Raw genomic sequence first — 18,931 nt, 5'->3', positions numbered from 1 at the left:
ACATTTTACATAAATAGGTATTAGTAGTGGCTCTTCAATGGCTGTACAGTAGTTTTATGGGAAGTGTAGGCAGCCACTTTGGAGGCTACCTGATCCTCCCCTGCTTTGGGTTGCACTTGTCAGTCTTGTTGAGCATGGTATATAAGGAAGCCGTTTCTCAACCAAGGTTCCTCCAACCCTAGGATTCCACCAGAAGTTGCTAGAGGTTAAAAATTATTTTAAGGGTTCCCCTGGGGTAAAATGGTTGAGAAAAGCTAGTATAAGATGTCAGTGGAAAATGCCCCTATTAAGTTGATTTGCATTAAATCGATGAAGCAGCCAAGCATGCATACACACAGCAGGGCCACTGTTCATAGCATTCAATGAGCTCCATAAGTATCAGGCAGTGGAGCAATCTAGCTTAGACCCAGACAGGGCTCAGTTGCCCTCATAAGCAGCCACCTGCATCTGGGTAGGAATCAGAAACTCCTTCAAGTTTTTATTGCTGGCTATGTCCTTATTAGGGAGATTTCCAATGACAGTAGGACAAGAAATAAGAGAGTACATGTATCGCCAGAAAGACAAATAGGGTAGTAAAAACCTGACCTATATTTTAAATCTTTCCCTTCTCTACTTAATAAATAAGTATTTGTTGCTGTCTCTGCCCATCAAAGAGATGACCCATCACTTCCTGTTCTTGTTGCACCCTATCATCTGGACAGGAAATAAGAATAACTCTCCCCAACAGGGACACAGACAATAATAAAAACATGAAAGAGGTCCTAACCTCTCACTACTCTACCCAAAGCTGAAACTGGGTTTAAGAAGCTAATGCTAGAATCAGTTTGCCTGCAGTCACTTATTTCTGGCATACCCATTTTTGGCGAAGTGAACCTTTTAAGCACCAGCATAATCTTCTAGATTATTAACCCTTTCGCTGTCCGGGCATTTTTTGCACACGTTATAATTCACATTTTAGGCCCAACGCGTATTTACGAAAATAGGCGCAGGTGCAGGAAATTTTAAAAGATTTTTTTAAAACTATTTTTACATTTATTTTAATTAATCTTATTTTTTTAACTTTTTATTTTTACTTAATTGCTATTACATAAGGGGGCTTACAAGCCCCCTTTGTGATAGCATACTAGTGGTGACAGGTTCTCTTTAAGGTGATATTAGGGGTCAATTAGACCCCTTATTTCACCTTTCCACTCCAAATAAGCTGTTGGAGTGCAGATCGTGCACCAATTGCTTCTTCCCCAGCTTCTGCACCCAACAGCTGTGGAACCGTAAATTATGCAATCAGCATCACTTCCGGTCCCATAGAGAGGAGAGGAGATTGGCAAACAGTTACTGCCAACAGGCCAGTCCCAGGCCCACAGGAAGGCCAGTGGAGCCTGGGATGCAAGGCGGGGGTGGCGCACTTCATCGGCCTCTGGAAGCGATCTGGCGGCAGCTAAGCCACCAGAAACGCTTCAAGTGTAAAACCGACAGTCAACTTTACACATGTCTGTTTAAAGGGGCTCACTGCCAGCGACGTATGACATACGTCGTGGCAACTAAAGGGTTAAAGGAGCTCCAATATTGCAAAGCTGTTTGTGATACTAGTGTAACATCTGTCCTATAATGACTTGCTTTCTATCTATAGGTCAAGAACCCGTAGATTCATGGTACGATGAAATAAAGAACTATGATTTTGCAAGGCCAGGGTTCCGAAGTAACACAGGTAATAGTCAAAGTTTACATTGGAGTTCTGTTATTTTTCCATGTTCCTACCATGTCACTCAACCTTCTTGACATTTTGCTTTGCCTTTTTTTTAAGGACATTTCACTCAAGTTGTATGGAAGGAGTCGAAGGAAGTTGGTGTTGGGGTGGCCACTGATGGCAATGGACTTTATTTTGTGGTCGGGCAGTATAACCCAGCAGGAAACATCACAAACCCTGGGTTCTTTGAAAAGAACGTACTGCCATCAGGGTCAGCACTGCCATCAGGGTCAGCACTATCAACAGACAGTGACCAGTCTGGTTCACGGTGGAAACCAAGTGGAAATAAGTCACCTGAAGCAGAAAATACAAGTGATCAGAAACCAACAGTCAGCATCAGCCAGCCGGGTAAGAATTACAGAGGGGTTTCCACAAGGGAGATCCTGAATTTCCAGGCATTTACGATCAACTTAACACAATAGGGGTTAAGCATAAACCTTCTGTCCACCGTATAGCTGAGCGAATGCCATATGGAAACATTTCCACCACTAGATGGAGCCAAGGAGCATAGGAAATTCCTATGCCCTGCTGGGCATTTGCCCAGATATGCTTAGGGCGGAAAGTTTATACATCAGCCCCAATGTGTGGCCTACACGTTTATTGGTAACTCTTGAACATCTGGCCCTGGTGCTTTTAAAGCACTTTGATGGAGCTAATCTTCCATTTGCTGAAGGCATAGGTTGGCAAGATTTCAAGGAGGTGGCAGACCAATCCTCAGTTCTTATTATATTTCCTATATATAGAAGACCCTTTAGATTGTAGTTTTATGTGGAGGCATGAATTAATTGCTGAAAGATCTTCCTGACAAAAGATTTTTCTATGAACATGAACGTTACTTCAGCAGACCCTGCATGCTTATGTCTGAGGAGATGGGAGGGGAGAAAGTTCAGAAAGACATTTGAATTGGATTTTTATTGCCTTGCTGCCCTCCAACACTTACACCAATATCAGCTCTTTTTGAGTACTTGGGCTTCTTCATTAGATAGTGAAATGGCTGACGAGATACTGCAAAGTTGTAGGTAAAGTTGTAAGGAGTACACCGGGATTTGGGGGACACCCGGGGTGCATACAAAATGAAAGGCTGGGAACTCCAGGTACTTGCAGGCACCTTGTGGTTTCCCTGTGTACATAGCAGGTTACTGATTATAATCTCCTACTAGTCAATGTAAATGTCCACTCATACAACTTATAGTTAAACTTTGACCTATAGAATGCAAAGGTCAATGTGTCTTAGTAGGCAGGTTTGAGACTCAGTAGAGAAGTCATTTCAGCCTAAGGAAAAGCAAGTACCATGTTTACATATAGGCAGCAGAATTGTTTCATTGAAAGCAATGTTTTTGACTAGAGTGTCTCTCAACTGTAGTCAAATCAAGCAACTTTGAGCAGGAAGCATTGGACACACACAACAAGTACCGACGCATACACGGCGCTCCTCCGCTACAGCTGACCAGGGACTTGTGCGAGTCCAGCCAGAAGTGGGCCAACCACCTTCTTTCCATCAATGCTCTTCAGCACAGCAACACCAACCATGGCGAGAACCTGTGGTATAAATGGAACTCAAGCGCCAGGGATGCATCCGGTAAGCTCTCTGAGTCCTTAAAGAAAATTCTACTTGTGATTCCATTTAGGCAGTGTAAGGGGAATTTATCAAATCTGGAGCAGCTGTGCTTGGCAGCCAATCAGGTTCTCTCTTTCATTTCCAAATCTTAACTGAACAAATTGAAGAGAGACACTGATTGGTTGCCATGGACAACTGCTCCAGATTCTGTCTGCTCCAGTTTTGATAAATTGCCCCCAATATGTTTATATTCTGGTCAGATCATCTTACCTTTTCTGTTATGGAACATCAGTCCACCCAGCAATATTAAAAAGATTGCATTGCTTCAATAACAGCAACTGTCAATTGTCAGTGACAGTTAAAGGACAGGCTAATTTTCAGAGATTTCATGGACAAATCTGATTTTAAAAAGACCAATTAACTTTGTTTTGAGTATAGATTTTAAAGAGCTATATGTGTGTACTAGAGGGCAGCCATATATCCCACTGAATACATATGCTATGCTTCTTGTATAGAATCAGCAGATAGATTGTGCTTTACTGCTCCTCTAATCTCAGTACAGGTTTAAAGTGGACATTTGGGCAAAATCAAAAAGACATATATAATGCAGCTTTTGTTTTTATAAGTCTATCTATAATAGTTTTATTACCTGTTGATCCTACCAGCAGATCTGTTATTTTTCCACATTATTTATCAAGCCAAGCTGTCTAGCAAATGTGCCAGTTATAGGATTTGGGGCACGCCATATAACACTGACAGGGGTGCTTACAATGGTCTGTTATGTTCAAAAAGAAAAAAATGTCAGTTGCTGTACTTAAAAGGTGTTAGTTGTATTTAGGCTTGAATTTGTATCTTAATTACATTGAGGGGAATTTATCAAAACTGGAGCAGACAAAATAGGGAGCAGCTGTGCATGGCAACCAATAAGCTACTCTCTTTCTTTTTCAAATATTAACTGACCAAACTGAAGAAAGAAGCTGATTGGTTGCCATACACAGCTGCTCCAGATTTTGACTGCTCCAATTTTGATAAATCACCCCCCCCACCACCCCCACTGTATTTAAAACTACACTGATGTGCAATTTCACTGCACTGTTGTCACCCTTTAGCAGTAGAAAAATAACAGATCAAAGGCAGGATCAACAGGTAATCAAACTCATTTGTCATCAACTTTGTTTCGTATTTTGCGCCTACAATTGTGCGCAGTTGGCTAATCATTTGATCCGTTTTCTAATATTAGAGGCATTCAGCAAGAATGGTGACTGCATTCTCTGGCATATGGTTAGCCAGTAGAGGATGCATGTACAGATGTAATATATTATCATGAAAAAATGGCACAGCATGGGAACAAACTACATAAAAGAATTATACAATAATATTTTAGATAAACCACAACAAAATGACACTTGACTGTAAATATTTAGTATGGTTTCCTTTTAATGTTACATAATCACAGCCTGCAATGTTTTTGATGTAGCCGTCTGCCAGATATTTGTTATTTATTGAATCTGAAGAAGATATCTCTGTCTGCCTTTGGCGACAGCTCAAATTATACATTGCAGCGCAAGCCAACTCCCTTTATCAACTTCTACCAATTTAGAGCGGCACAAAACTCTCCTGAGGACATCTGTTTGCCTTTTGGGATGTATTAGATGTGTGTTTTAAGGAAATATATATATTTTAATAATTTGTGAAGGGGATCAGTTTGATATAAATAATATTATCAATATGTTTTGTCAAACAAAACTGTTTGCATAAAGCTTACGTTCTGTAAAATTTGTAATTATATATTGTATGTACATCAGACAGCAGCAGCATTTGCTCATAACATACGCAGGCTCTGCTTCTTTCTTTTCAGTGCTACATCATGGTTGTGCTTTACTGCTCCTTCTTATACCATAAGTCTATGAGTCATCTGACTTGCTGAAAACAATGCAATCCTTGTGTGGCTGATATTTTATCACAACAGTTGTCCAGCTGGGAGTTTGAATGGACTTAATCGAAAACAGAACTCCCTCTAGTGGCTATACTATAAATCTCTATATTTAGTAAACTAAGACACATATGGAAAAGAAAGCATACAGTAATGTGAAAGCCACATAAAAAGCTACTTTATGGCAAACTGTCAGAATAACTCAAATATGGTTACTCATGTGTTGTATTCCAGGATCGGAAGTCGTGGATACCTGGTATAACGAGATAAAAGATTATAATTTTAGCCAGCCTGGATTTCAGTCTAACACAGGTAAGGTCCCTTTTTTACCATGTTTTAGAGAATATATACTGTTTTGTGGTTTGTTTTGTTGTATTATTTTTTAATACTTACAAATTTATAAACTAGGGCTGGTAATGATTAAAATTTTCCTGTTCGATTTGGACATCACGGACATCAACGTCACCGGACTCCTCCCCTTCGTTACCCATCACGGACAACTACATCACCGGACTCCTTCCCACTTCCCTTCGTTAGCTGACAGAGCCACTCGGGGAAGGGGGGAGGAGTCCGTGACGTCACCGGATCTCCGACGGAAGACCCGGAAGCCGGCGGAGAGGTGAGTTCCGATCAAAATAATTTTGATCGATCAAAAAAATTAACGATTATTCGAGGGATTAATCGTTAATTTCCGCAGCCCTATTATAAACTGATATTTTATATGTTTAAAAAAAAATTCTTAAACATTGTTATTTTACATAATCCACAACACTCACTACTCAGATTACGCAGTCAGATATTAAGAGGAACCTCCAGGTGCTGGCAAAAAGCTCGCTCCAACCTGTATGAATTTTTGTCCAAAAAGAGCTGCACTCAATGCTTTCTCTACATCAGCGGTTCTCAACCTGTGGGTCGCGACCCTATCGGGAGTCGAATTATGATTTGCCAGGGGTCGCCGATGAGTCTCCCACTCAGTCTTCTCCTAGCGCAGCAGTGTCAGTTCTCCCGTCACGCCGCCAGATGTCGCTGCAGCAGCTGCGTCATCCCTAAATTTTACCATTGGGGGTCACCACAACTTGCCAAATGTTACCAAGGGGTCCCGGCACTAGAAAGGTTGAGAACCGCTGCTCTACATCAATCCATGGAACAGCATATACCTTCCAAAGCTCCCCAGATCTAAATAAACTCTCTCCTTACATGTTTCACCCACAGGGCTTAATTATAGGATTCCTACCCAGGTAGTAGAACCTCTTCCCATGATCCTGTTTCTCATCTCCAGGTCATTTTACTCAAGTGGTCTGGAAAGACTCCAGGGAAATTGGCATTGCCAAAGCTGTGGATGGTAAAGGAATGGTGATCGCTGTAGCCCAGTACAGTCCTGCAGGCAACATCACCAACCCAGGCTACTTCCAGAAAAACGTGCTGCCCAAGGGCACCCCAGTAACTGAGAGCGTAGGAGGACCCAGCGACCGGGGGGCAGGAGCCACCTTTTATCCTTCTGGATGTGGAGGCGACTCTGGATCACCATCTTCTGGTACATAAGCTCTGCAAAATGTAACATTTACTGAGATGCTCATAAAGGAAAGTTAGGCCAAAGCTGCCAAGAGCTGTCTGTTATATGGGATTATGACAATAGATTTAGCACTCTGATCAGAAGTTCTGAATTTAGCACAGTAGCAGTGTACCCTGTATTACCAGTTCTGAATAATATTAGGTGTTGCCCAGAGTTGGTCTTTGACTTGTATATTGTTTGAATATTGCAAGGAAAGTTCAAATTTGTTCAGTCAACAGATCTTGATCTATGTATGGGCAGTTTTTCTGGCCATACGCATATAACAATAAACAACTGATGATAGGTTTGATCACGCCAGACAATCTTTTACTTGAAGTCGATAGTTTTACCCAACAAAGGAAAGATCGATTTAGCTGAATGCAGCTTGAATATCTGTTAGAGACAGCTGTCTCCTGTTCAGTAAAAATGTTATTGTTGCATGTAAGGACAGGTATTAGGCTAACTATAGTTGGTGAAGACTGGCGAGATCACACAGCATGCTGGGGAAGCTCTCTGAGCAATAAACAAACTTTAGATGGTTGGAGACACTAATTATTACCCTTTAGGCCCCGTTCACATTGAGCGATTTATCGCGCGGAAAATTCCCGCGATATCGTGGCTATTTACCGCGCGATATCGCTCTCCAATTCTTGGCAATGGGACAAAGGGTCCTGCTGTCGCGGGTCGTGCGTTGCTACAGCAGGACCCTTTTTGGAGCGGATTTTGCCGCGATTCCAGCTTGCTCAATGCAAGCATTTGCGCGATATCGAGCAAAATGCAAATTGCGCGACAAACGCGCGATTTGCGAATCGCGCAGTGTGAATGGGGCCTAATGTTGCATTGATGGCATGGTATATGGGGGCTGGGAAAGGGCTATTTGTGAGCAATATACATTTTCCTGCTGCAACATCAACCCTTGTGATGCTCAGATATGTTCTGCTGTCATGCTCGTATACAGTCTCGTTCCTTTATCTAGTAGATACAAGAACATTTGCACAAGAATTTCTAAAGGCAAATAACAATTACCGGGCAATACATGGAGCGAAACCCTTGCAGCTCAATTCCAGAATTAGTCAGGAGGCCCAGAAGTGGGCGGAGCATCTTCTGACCCTGAAGACCCTGAAGCACAGCGACACTTCCTATGGAGAGAACATCTGGGCTAAAACAGGGAGCCCATCCATCACAGTGGCAGGCAAGTGAAGTGACAAAAAAATGAATGGATAACAATCAATGATAAATATGACACATGCAGACTTTAAGAGGCATTGTATCAATAAATGTTATAGAAACACTGTGTGACCACATAGGGGCATGGATAAACGAGTATTCTTTTTAATGAAAGCTGCAGATTAAAAAAGATTAAACATTGTTGAAGATTACATATATTGTTGTGATTGGGTTTACCTCTACTTTAAAATGAAACAAGGAGCGTTGTACACACAGAGGAAGTCAGAGTTACTTTAACATTTTTATCTGCGTTATATAATGATTTTTATAGGAGCTCGAAAAACTGGACTCTCACAAAGGTCTTTTACCCCTTGACATGATCAGACTAGAAGCATTGGGCACATGGTCTCCACTAGTGAATCTTGAAGGGCTGACAGATAGGCACAAGCTCTGAACAGTCTCCTGACATCATTGCCTGAGATCATCCACATTAGCAGATACCACATGGCCAGTATCTCAGTGCCAGACTTTCATGAGAGTCCTGTTTTGTTGTATTTAACAAAAGGTCTTTCATTTGCCTCTTGAATTATTATTTCATGCTACCATGTAATGGATTTCAAAAAGAATCTTTAACTTTAGTCTTGTTCCTTAAATATTTTATACTAACCAGCAGTCCTTTTACCTTTAAGAAATGCCCACCAATCAGAATAATAAAGGTGTATCCTGATGCCAGGCACTGTCTGATGGGCATGTTATTGGGACAGATGTTAGACTATAGCTGGCAAATGTTTCATATAAAGAAGCCCGATTAATCACTTCTGGTGAAAACTCCACTTTTGTTTCCATTTTCTTTTCTCACGTTTTATTGAATCAGCAAGCAAGTCTCCGAAAGACATAAAACAGGGAAACTAGCAACAATGCAACAGGAATGAAAAAATCAGAACAGAAACAAAAAGGGTGTCATGGGGTAGGGAGCAATGATGCTCCATCTTGAGCTAGCTATCGATGCCTGACCTGCTGCACTTCCTCCTGCTCTGTCCTACCCTCCCCACCACCGTAGCCAATCTCTGCACCTAAATAGCCCATCACTGCTGCCCAAGTACATTTTTACACTTCTTTCTCTCTTTCCCTACACACATTAACCATTGTGGGATGTTAAATCTTAACAACTAAGTACTAAGGGAACATAAATGATAGGCAGATGCTTAGTACAGCTTTACAGAGTCGGCTCACCCAGAATTTATATTTTAATTCTGGATTATTGCCAGTGAGCTGAACCATTCACCATCATCTAATGTCTCCAAGGACCTCCATTGATGAGAATACTGGACCTCAGTTCCCAGCTCCGCCTACTTTCTGCAGCCATTATGTAGTGTCCGTGCTCCATGTTAGATCTGTGCAACATTACAGAGATTGCAACTGGGAGGGCTGAGATTCAGTGGCAGGGATTGTGCCGGGAACAGTTCAGATATTCACCTGCCTCCACCCATAACATTAAATATCTGGCTTTATGTAAAGAATGTGGCTGCATTTAGATTTATTTTGAAGTGTCTCTCTATAGGTGAGGTGGACTTTTGTTACGTAGCTCCCAGAGGCCCTTCATTTGGAAGGAAAGTCCCGCTTTTGAAACCAAATCTCTCTGTCTCCCTTTCTTCCTCAGTTATCCATCTTTTTTGGTCTGATGTATGGACCTGTATAGAAAATGTACTATTTAACTATTAAATGTGTTTTACTACATTAAACCTTTATTCTAACCTTTGAATGTTTTAATTTGTTATTTTGAAAAGCCAAAATAAAGGAAAAGTAGTGATTAAAAAAGCAATTTTGGGTTAAACTAATACTTTTTTGTGCATTAAAGTGCAAAGGAGTAGAGAAGGCTTAGGACACCAATCAGGCTCTATTTGTCCTGGTGACCATTATCACCGAATGTAAAAGAAAATCCCACATTTTAGGTTGAATAGGAATGGATGGGAAATCACCCTAAGGGGACACTAGTTCTGGTGACTGCTGACCACCAGGAATTGCCTTCAATCTTGTTGAGGTTATTGGACAGGAAGTGAAGGGAAATCTACCCAATGGGACACAGATGACACAAAAAGCTGACCCCCACCACCTCCCCTTACTTTATCCAGAAACAAAATGTTTTACTTTAAGTTCCATTTTAATCAGGGGCTTATCCTGTGCTAATGTGTTCCTCTTTCCATCTGGGAGGTGTGTTGTTGGTGTAGCAAAGTCTCTTGTAGTGGTAAAAGGGTTCCCTCTCTCAGAAATTTGAAAGGTACGGGCAAACATCGGTCATATTTTATATGACAAACCGTTTCACTGTGTTTTCTTTTCAGGACAAGAAGTGGCTGACAGTTGGTACAAAGAAGAGAAGAACTACAACTTCTCCAAACCGGGACATCAGCCAGATACTGGTAAGTCGTAGAAGCAGATCAGTAAAGACAAGTGTAAATACTGATTCCATTCCATTATTGTCTTTAGCTTTCACAGAACAATGATAAAGAATCTGGGGCGAGGGCATTCATTCCATGGTGTGATTCACCTCCCAGTAAAGGTGAAGATAATACTGTTATGGCAAGTAATAGAGAAGCCTTGGTTCATGCAGCAACTCGATTTACTAAATGAAGCAATATCGCCATCTTGTGGAAAAAAGCAGTATTGCAATTCCCCAAGACTTGACTCTGCGGGTGAAAGCACAAGTACAATATTGCTGCAGCGTGCACACTGCACAGTGTAATTTGTTGTGCAATAATTTGTACTTCATTGGTGTATTGTAAAAACTGGTAGAACAAAGCCATAGCTTTTTAAGTGTATCTGTAGAGAAATCTTTTTTTTAGTTTCAGGTAGGTAAGCATTAAAACCTCTACCAGGTTTTTTTTTGCTGCCTTTATACCATTAGGGAAATATACCTTCACTTACTGTGCCAGAGACACAACAGGAAATTAGAGGAAGTCTCTCAAAGTAAGAGGAATTCCCTTGTTAGACAGCTGTCCCTAAAACAGATGTCCCAGTTCGAAGATCTTTTGGCTTAAGTTGGGCCTTAAATCTCTGAACATTGTATGTAGCTGGCCCCGATCATGAGAGATAATGATCATTGATGTTACATTCATGTTTGTTTTTATTCTAGTCACACTGTCAACCTCACTTTAAATTTCTAAGAACTTCTTGCTTCATTACACACATAGGCAACTAGAAATAAACATAGAAATTCCTATATCATATACAATGAGCCCTTAGTGATCCTTTTCTTCCTCCTTGTGACAGGACATTTCACACAGATGGTATGGAAGACTTCCAAGGAAGTTGGCGTTGGTATAGCATCTAGTGGGAAGGGAATGTTCATCGTGGTGGCTCAGTACAACCCATGCGGCAACATCACCAACCCTGGCCTCTATGCCCGCAATGTACTAACTCGAGGGTCAAAAGTGACTGACGATGATGACGATGAAGATGGCTTTGTGAAGGGCTCAGCTGTCAATGGCATTGTCGCTATTCCAGGTAGGGAATAGAACACGAACAGGACTGTAACTTCCAGCCTTTATTTCTATTTAAATCCGAATTCCAGGTGATTAAAAAACATTTATTCCAGTTACCTGTCTATTAATAAAATCACTCAGTTTAATTTTGCATAGAACAAGTATAAGTTACTTGATATTTGCCTATAATTTCCTGGATGGCAGCACTGATACTGGATGAAGGTGAAGCAGAACTCTTGCTTTGTACAGTGTTATCTGTGACCATGAGGGGAGGAGCAGAGAGAACCTCATCAGTATACACCTGCTATTTCAATTTCTTGGCACAAGCTGGAATAGGTCCTTCAACAGTATGCATTGATTAACTGCAGTGTAGTCTGCCATGATTGCAGAACCTGGCTGTGTTCTCTAGAACCATGGTTCTCAACTGGTGTTCAGTCTGTCACCATGTGCCTTCCACTGCACTAGGTGAGAAGCTCCTCAGCCTCCCCATAGAGCAGCATGTCAGTTCTCATGCCAAGGAGCAATTCAAAATATTCTGTTCGGCGCCAAGTGTCAGCTTAAGGTGGAATGGGCTGAGAGGGGAGCTCCATCTATACGTGCATTTCTTACAGCTCCCTTGCATGCCCTGTAGAGGTGCCTGGATCAGAGTCACGTCACATTCTGGCTCCCGACACCTCTACAGGGCACGCGTGAGGGAGCTGTACAAGAATTGCACGTATGGATGGAGCTCCATCACAGCATAGCAGCCCACACTGGACCCCAGGTTCAGTTCTCGCAAGGAAGGGTGACTGGGTGGATCTAAAAAAACACTTAATTTTTTTGGGGAGTATGCATGTGTGTGTCAGAAGGTGAGTGTTTGAAATTGTGTCTGTGGTTGTGTGTGTCTGTCAGTGTCTTTGAGGGCCCGTTCACACTAGTACAGCATTAAAGGAGAACTATGAGGTGAGTGCTTTTCTCTCACCTCATAGTTTTAGCCAACACAATGAGACTGTCACAGGTCGGCTCAGTAGATCGGGAGGTGAGCGAACACATACCGGCGTTCGCTCACCTCTCGATCCTGTCACAGCTCGCTGCCGTGACAGGGGAGGGGCTGGATTCCCCCCTCCCCGCTCCGATCCGCCAGCGCTGACTGGCGGATTGGACGGGGGAGGGGGCGGGTACAGCTGGCTCTGCCTTTAGATAAGCAGAGCCAGCTGTCACTCACACAGCTGGGCGGATCCAGACATAATTGTAGGGATCCCCTTCAGCTGCGGCGTCTCAGTATACCGCGAGCAGTAGCTCGCGGTGTACTGTGGAGTCTCAGTATACCGCGAGCTGTGGTTTGCGGTATACTGAGCTTAGGGTGACGGGAGGACGATAGTTTGTATCCTCCCGTTACCCTAAGGAGAACTATGGGGAAAAGCCTTAACCCCATAGTTCTCCTTTAAACGCACAGTCCCATGCTATAACACACTGTACCATGCATTCTGGTGTGGGAGTTGTGTTGCCATTCCTTTGAATTGCACCCCAAACACACCTCCTGCCCACAGTTTGATTGCCCACATGGGAACGTGCAGTTCCACAACGCCAGGCGTTCCAATGCGGTGTGACTTGGGTCGTGACTTAATGACCAAGGACAAATGTGGTCCTGAGGTTACACAGGTTGAGAAACACTGGTTTAGACACAGGACCAGGACTACAGGACCGCATTGTTTTTATGAATAAATCACCACCACTAAGCAGGCAAGAGGCAGCGTGGAATCTATCTGCCATGTTGTCACTGCTTTTATTCTATGCAACGTTATAACATAGCTGGGGTGGTTGGGTAATAAGAGTGTGTGTATTGCTTTACAAATCTATGCCAGCTATTGTAGTTCATACGTATATGTGTTTATTAAGTGGTTGATAGGAGCTTTCCTTAATATTTCTCCAGAGAAAGATCTGAAAACATTCCGGAAAGATCTCCTGAACGAGCACAACAAGAACCGTCGCCTGCATGGCTCAGGAGCGCTGCAGGTCAGCACGTCCTTAACACAGGAAGCACAGAAATGGGCGGACCATTTGGTTGGGATGCGCGCTCTGCAGAACAGTGACTCAGAACATGGAGAGAACCTATGGTACCGTTGGGGCACGGACACTAGTCTGCCAACAGGTATGTGTTCATATTCCAGCTGACCAAGTAATAAGAGACAAAACTGGCCTGGAGCTTGGCCGAAAGTCATCCAGCATCATCTAGCCGTATCCTTCCCAGCCTTACTGTCCCTGGCCCACCCCCTTCGTTTATTGCATTTCAATCATAAAGGCTCAGCATTACATGTGGGTGTTACCTAGTGTAGTCTACTTGCAAATGCACTCTGCCTATAAATGCCCATGCCTCCAAACTGACATCCACCCATCAACCCATTCAGATATTTGCATAATTCCTCCCAAGAGCCAGTCCACTGCTTGCATCAGGGCTGAGGGCTCCTGAGAGGCATGTTTTCCGGAAGCTATGTACAGCACCCTGTCAGACTCTCTCGCTGTCGATGATCTGCCTGATTTACCTAGAGAAGCACATAGCCCCAGCAATAATATCACTGGGTCTAAAATAAGGTATGTAATGAAAACAGAAAAAATGTATTAAAGAATTTCATAAGTAAGTTCAGGGGGCAGAGAGAAACCAGGGAGGGCAAAACCAAAGCAAATTAAACATCAGCTTTAAAGTGTATGTGAAGCCAAAACATTTTTATAGTTTAGTTTAGCGCAGGTATGGGTTGGGACTCCTATGAGGTTATTATTGCTGTGCCCACTGCTGGGGAGATTCATTTGTGCTGGTGATCACTGTCACCAGAACAGAAATTGCTAGTAAATCCTACATTTTACATATGTCACCAGGATAGAAGGAGACACTTGTTCCAATGTCAACAAAGAGAGCTATTACCATCTCTATTAGACATTCTCTCACTTCCTGGTGTGTCTATAGAACAGAAAATGGTGGGGAATCTCCACAAAGGGGCACAAATACTGCAGGGAAAAAAAAAAGACAGCTTTTCTAGCCCTTCCCCATTCTATTCAAAACTAAAAACAAAAAATGTTTTAGCTTTAGATATACATTAAAGCAGAACTACAGTTTATTTTTCATATAAACAGTCTGAAATTGCAAGGTAAAAATAATGCAGGCATGCACACTTGTAGACTGTGTGTCAAAACCTGGAATTCTCTAGGACCTCTTGGTTTCAGCTCAGCTGGCTGAACAGCTCAGAGGTCATAGGTCCCCCACCCCAATAGCATGCCATTATGCCCATATATTTGCATAAGGGGCAGACACCATCAATGCACTGAATATTGGACAGTCCTGTCCCGTGTTTTCATCCCCATTTGTTTAGAGCTGCATTGTTATAACAAGTAACAAGGTTATAAAACAGGGGGATTATGGAGGAAAAGAACCACCGTATTACATATTGGATAGAAGGGGAAATCCTCTGCACACCTTGCAGCAATCAAAGCCTATGTAGACAATGGTGCTTGTAGTGATGAACACGGGTGGCACCGTGCAGACACAATGTAGGAAGAGGTATCACCAGCACTCAGTAGAATAATCCAACATGTCCATTTATTGGACATAGATGTAACGCAATCACAAGAGCCAACGTTTCGAGACCACGCAGGGTCTCTTCATCAGGGCACTCTTTATGCCCTGATGAAGAGACCCTGCATGGTCTCGAAACGTTGGCTCTTGTGATTGCGTTACATCTATGTCCAATAAATGGACATGTTGGATTATTCTACTGAGTGCTGGTGATTCCTCTTCCTCCACCATATTACATGTCCAATTCCTGGCAAGGAATGAACGTGCTCCCTACAGAGGACTCTATGTGAGGGAATGATAAAGGAGGAGCAACCTACCTGAGTATTTCAGCTTTTTTTTCTATACTGGAGTACACTTGGCCACCTCACTGCCTTTTATGCATATGATGATCCGGGACCCCCTGCTTATAATGCAGGAGAGGCATTCCTAAACACACCCACTGCGGGCTCCTTGCTATCTCTCACATACACAATGGCAGATGCATTTTAAAGCATGATTGGGCTATTTAAGGTAAGATGGTCAATTCATTCAATGTGTTTTTGCATTTCAGGGAAGGAAGTGGCTGAATCTTGGTACAATGAGATCACAAAGTATAATTTCAGCAACCCAGGTTTCCAAAGTGGGTCAGGTAAGATGAAAGCATAAAAAAATATCCTATTGGCTGGCAGCACCGTTGGGGCACAGTAGACTAAATGTCAGTTCTAATTTTATTCAAGTTATGTATTCATTAAAAAATCATGTTATTTTAAATACTGCTAACCTGCTTGCCTGACATTTGCCTGTGTGTGTGTGTGTGTGTGTGTATGTGTATGTGTCTATACAGCAGAACTCTGAGAGTGTGAGGTTCTGCACTGTGAGCCAGTCAAGCACATTGCAGCCACTAGCATGTTTTCAGGCACTGAGAGCTAGAGAAGTTAGTAGAGCTAGTGGAAGAGAGAAGAGCTCAGCAGTGCAATGACACTCATTCTTACAGACACAGAAAGTTGCTGGGCAGCAACAGTTAATAGTATTGCCACCCTGCTGTCTATGTAGTGTAATGGAGGAAGGGGGGGGTAAGACTGGCCAAACAGAACCATAAATCATTTGGCAAATAAGAGTTTACACTGATGCCTTTAAACTGTTTGTTTAAAGAAACCAGCAAGGAGTAAAAAACAGATTTAAAATATATGGGGCTCGCTCTGTTCAGTCCAACCTATGGTCTGTCAACAGGTCTGTCCAGTCCAACCTATGTAGATCATATGGCGCTTATCATTATTGTGGTCACCAAGTCAATAATTCTCCTAAGTTGCTGTTACAGTTTGGTTTCTGTGATGACTCTGCAAAAAATGTCCTCCGTTTCCTTCATCCATCTGATCTCTTCCATCGCCAGGTAACTTCACCCAGATGATCTGGAAGAGTTCCAATCAAGTTGGCTTTGGCCTGAGCACAGACAACAAAGGCATGTACATTGCCGTTGGCTTCTACGATCCTGCCGGCAACATCGCCAATAAGGGATACTTTGATGACAATGTCTTGCCCAAGAAGAAGTGATCGAGGACCAGGGAATCTTTATCTCTTTTTTGTTATGCCAAACACCCTCCAGAATCCGAACTGAGTGAAGGCTTCCTCTGGTGGAAGAGAGAGCCCTCCACTGGATTCAGAGATCCACATGAATGTAATTCTCAACTTCTTTGGAGCAAGATAACACGCCATACATGGACAGGGATTTTATATTAAAAAATCAGATAGTCTTAATGATGTTTCCTAAGCACCACTACTCTTGAATGAAGGACCATGCTAAAATGTTTTCTAATATGGCTTAACACACCCATTATACATTTGGGAAAACTATAGCCACCCTGTTTGCAAGAAACCCTTACTATTCATGATGTGCAAACAATTTGCAGTGTTGTTCCGGTGCGTGTCCACACATTTTCCCCAGTGTGCCATAGCTGATTAGGTCTGAACCACAAAAAAAGGCAGCAAAAATGGACCTCTTGTGCCACTGGCAGAATGTCTCTTAACGCTGCAGGGTTTCAAAGCAACGTTAAACCACATCAACAGCTGTGCAGACCAACCCCACAGTGGCACATAAGACAGAGAAGGATGCTGAGCCTGACTCATGCAGTTGAAGGTCTCCAAAATTGGGGTATGGAACTATGTCTACACCATTAAGCTCACCTCACCCTAACCAGGAGATCTTTCAGAAATATATGGCATATAATGTTTAACTCTAACCTATCCAGTCCCATGCACCACCTTAATTCCCTGCTACTATTATTATAATGAGGTCATCAAAGTCATGTGACACTTCACACTTTCTGTGGAAAAATAACGTTCTGAGAGAAGTGCGGAGGTTGCTGACCTCTATCCCGAATAATGTGTTACCTGGCTACCATGCTGATCCTGCTTTAAGTCACTGACCCAGAACAGTTATTTAGGTCAAGTGTTTCTGGGATAGTAATTCAGAAAGTATTGATGCAACAGACAGCCAGGCTTTAAAGGAGAACTATAGGGTTTAGTCTTTTCCCCATAGTTCTCCTTAGGGTAACGGGAGGACACAAACTAGCGTCCTCCCGTCACCCTAAGCTCAGTATACCACGAGCTATAGCTCGCGGTATACTGAGACGCCGCAGTATACCGCGAGCTGCTGCTCGCGGTATACTGAGATGCCGCAGCTGAAGCGGATCCCGACAATTGTGCTGGGATCTGCCCAGCTGCGTGAGTGACAGCTGGCTCTGCCTATCTAGAGGCAGAGCCAGCTGTACCCGCCCCCTCCCCCATCCGATCCGCCAGTCATCGCTGGCGGAGCGGGTAGGGCGGAATCCAGCCCCTCCCCTGTCACGGCAGAGAGCCGTGACAGGATCGAGAGGTGAGCGAACGCTGGTATGTGTTCGCTCACCTCCCGATCTACTGAGCCGACCTGTGACAGTCTCATTGTCACAGGTCGGCTAGAACTATGAGGTGAGTGAAAAGCACTCACCTCATAGTTCTCCTTTAAGCATTTTCCAAAGGAGGTCAAAAGTGGCAGTGGTGTTTCTCTTAGTACAGGTGTCCTTTTAAAGTTGAGTTTTTACAAAGATGAGGCCCCATAGTAGAGTGGTGGCAACCCTAAACCCACTTATGTCTTAATGCTGCCCTGTAAAATACAGGACAGAAAAAACTGCCATCAAAAGGTACTTGAACCTTTAAGATGCCTTATGTTTGATAAGCCATGCTTTTCTCTCTCCCGCCCCAAAAACAGATACACAGCCAATCAATGTGCAGTTACGCCAACGTACATGACTGGTCTACATGACTTCATGACTGTACAAGCTCATATCTGAATACTAAGGCTTCAATGAATGGTACCCTTAGCGACGTGCACTTTTCCAATACACCTAACACAAACAAGGTGACCCTATGTGAAAGAGCCACCGAATAACATTGTAAAGTAATAAAGTAAAAAATCCATACCTAAAAAGAAAACACAGATTAACGTTTTCTGTGAAGTCTAATGACCTCTTTCAGGCTGCACTAGGCTAGGATTCTCTTATGGGGTTACGAGACAGGAAGTCATCTTTGTCTTGAAAAAAAATTGTTTCTACTTTTATTGTAGTTAAATTTAGTTTTATATTGTTGAATGAGTTCCTGAAGGTTTTCCTGTCTATCCACCAATGTCATTAAGAATTATTTTTTATATACTGACCAGCCATGGTCAACCTTTAACCGACTTCTCCATTGGACACATCCCTTGCGAAGGTTAAATTGCACTTATACTCTGTTACAGAAGGATCTTTGTCTTACAAATGCATTTTTATGTGTTACTTTCATTGTTTTGATTGACATAAAATGTGACCAATTCTTAATCTAAAACCTGACTTTTGTTGGGGTAAATTGCTGTTTGATTTAGAGCGTGTTTCTAGAAATAATATAAACCTCTGGATATGCGCTGGGGGGTTGTTTTAGACTACATTCGTTCACTCAGTTTTG

General features: G+C 42.7%; 1 protein-coding gene across 2 annotated transcripts in view; it reads left to right on the top strand.

Moving 5' to 3' along the window:
- Positions 1–16,776, top strand: part of LOC108788273 — a 67,998-nt gene extending 51,222 nt beyond the window's left edge. Inside the window, exons 9-19 of one of the 2 annotated variants that reach the window (XM_018558013.1) lie at positions 1,628–1,705; positions 1,802–2,092; positions 3,090–3,323; positions 5,470–5,547; positions 6,515–6,769; positions 7,767–7,979; positions 10,294–10,371; positions 11,222–11,455; positions 13,346–13,564; positions 15,531–15,608; positions 16,350–16,776. In XM_018558013.1, the coding sequence (XP_018413515.1) occupies positions 1,628–1,705; positions 1,802–2,092; positions 3,090–3,323; positions 5,470–5,547; positions 6,515–6,769; positions 7,767–7,979; positions 10,294–10,371; positions 11,222–11,455; positions 13,346–13,564; positions 15,531–15,608; positions 16,350–16,510 (1,919 nt within the window). In that variant the 3' untranslated portion in view covers positions 16,511–16,776. Of the gene's footprint in view, positions 1–1,627; positions 1,706–1,801; positions 2,093–3,089; positions 3,324–5,469; positions 5,548–6,514; positions 6,770–7,763; positions 7,980–10,293; positions 10,372–11,221; positions 11,456–13,345; positions 13,565–15,530; positions 15,609–16,349 lie in introns of both variants that reach the window. The other variant, XM_018558014.1, reaches the window with a different exon arrangement.
- The last annotated feature ends 2,155 nt before the right edge of the window (positions 16,777–18,931 follow it).

This window comes from Nanorana parkeri, unplaced genomic scaffold, assembly GCF_000935625.1.
Source record: "Nanorana parkeri isolate BGI_ZX_2015 unplaced genomic scaffold, ASM93562v1 scaffold315, whole genome shotgun sequence".
NCBI lineage: Eukaryota > Metazoa > Chordata > Amphibia > Anura > Dicroglossidae > Nanorana > Nanorana parkeri.
Note: the sequence above shows the minus strand (reverse complement) of the source record. Positions and strands in the feature narration are given on the sequence as shown.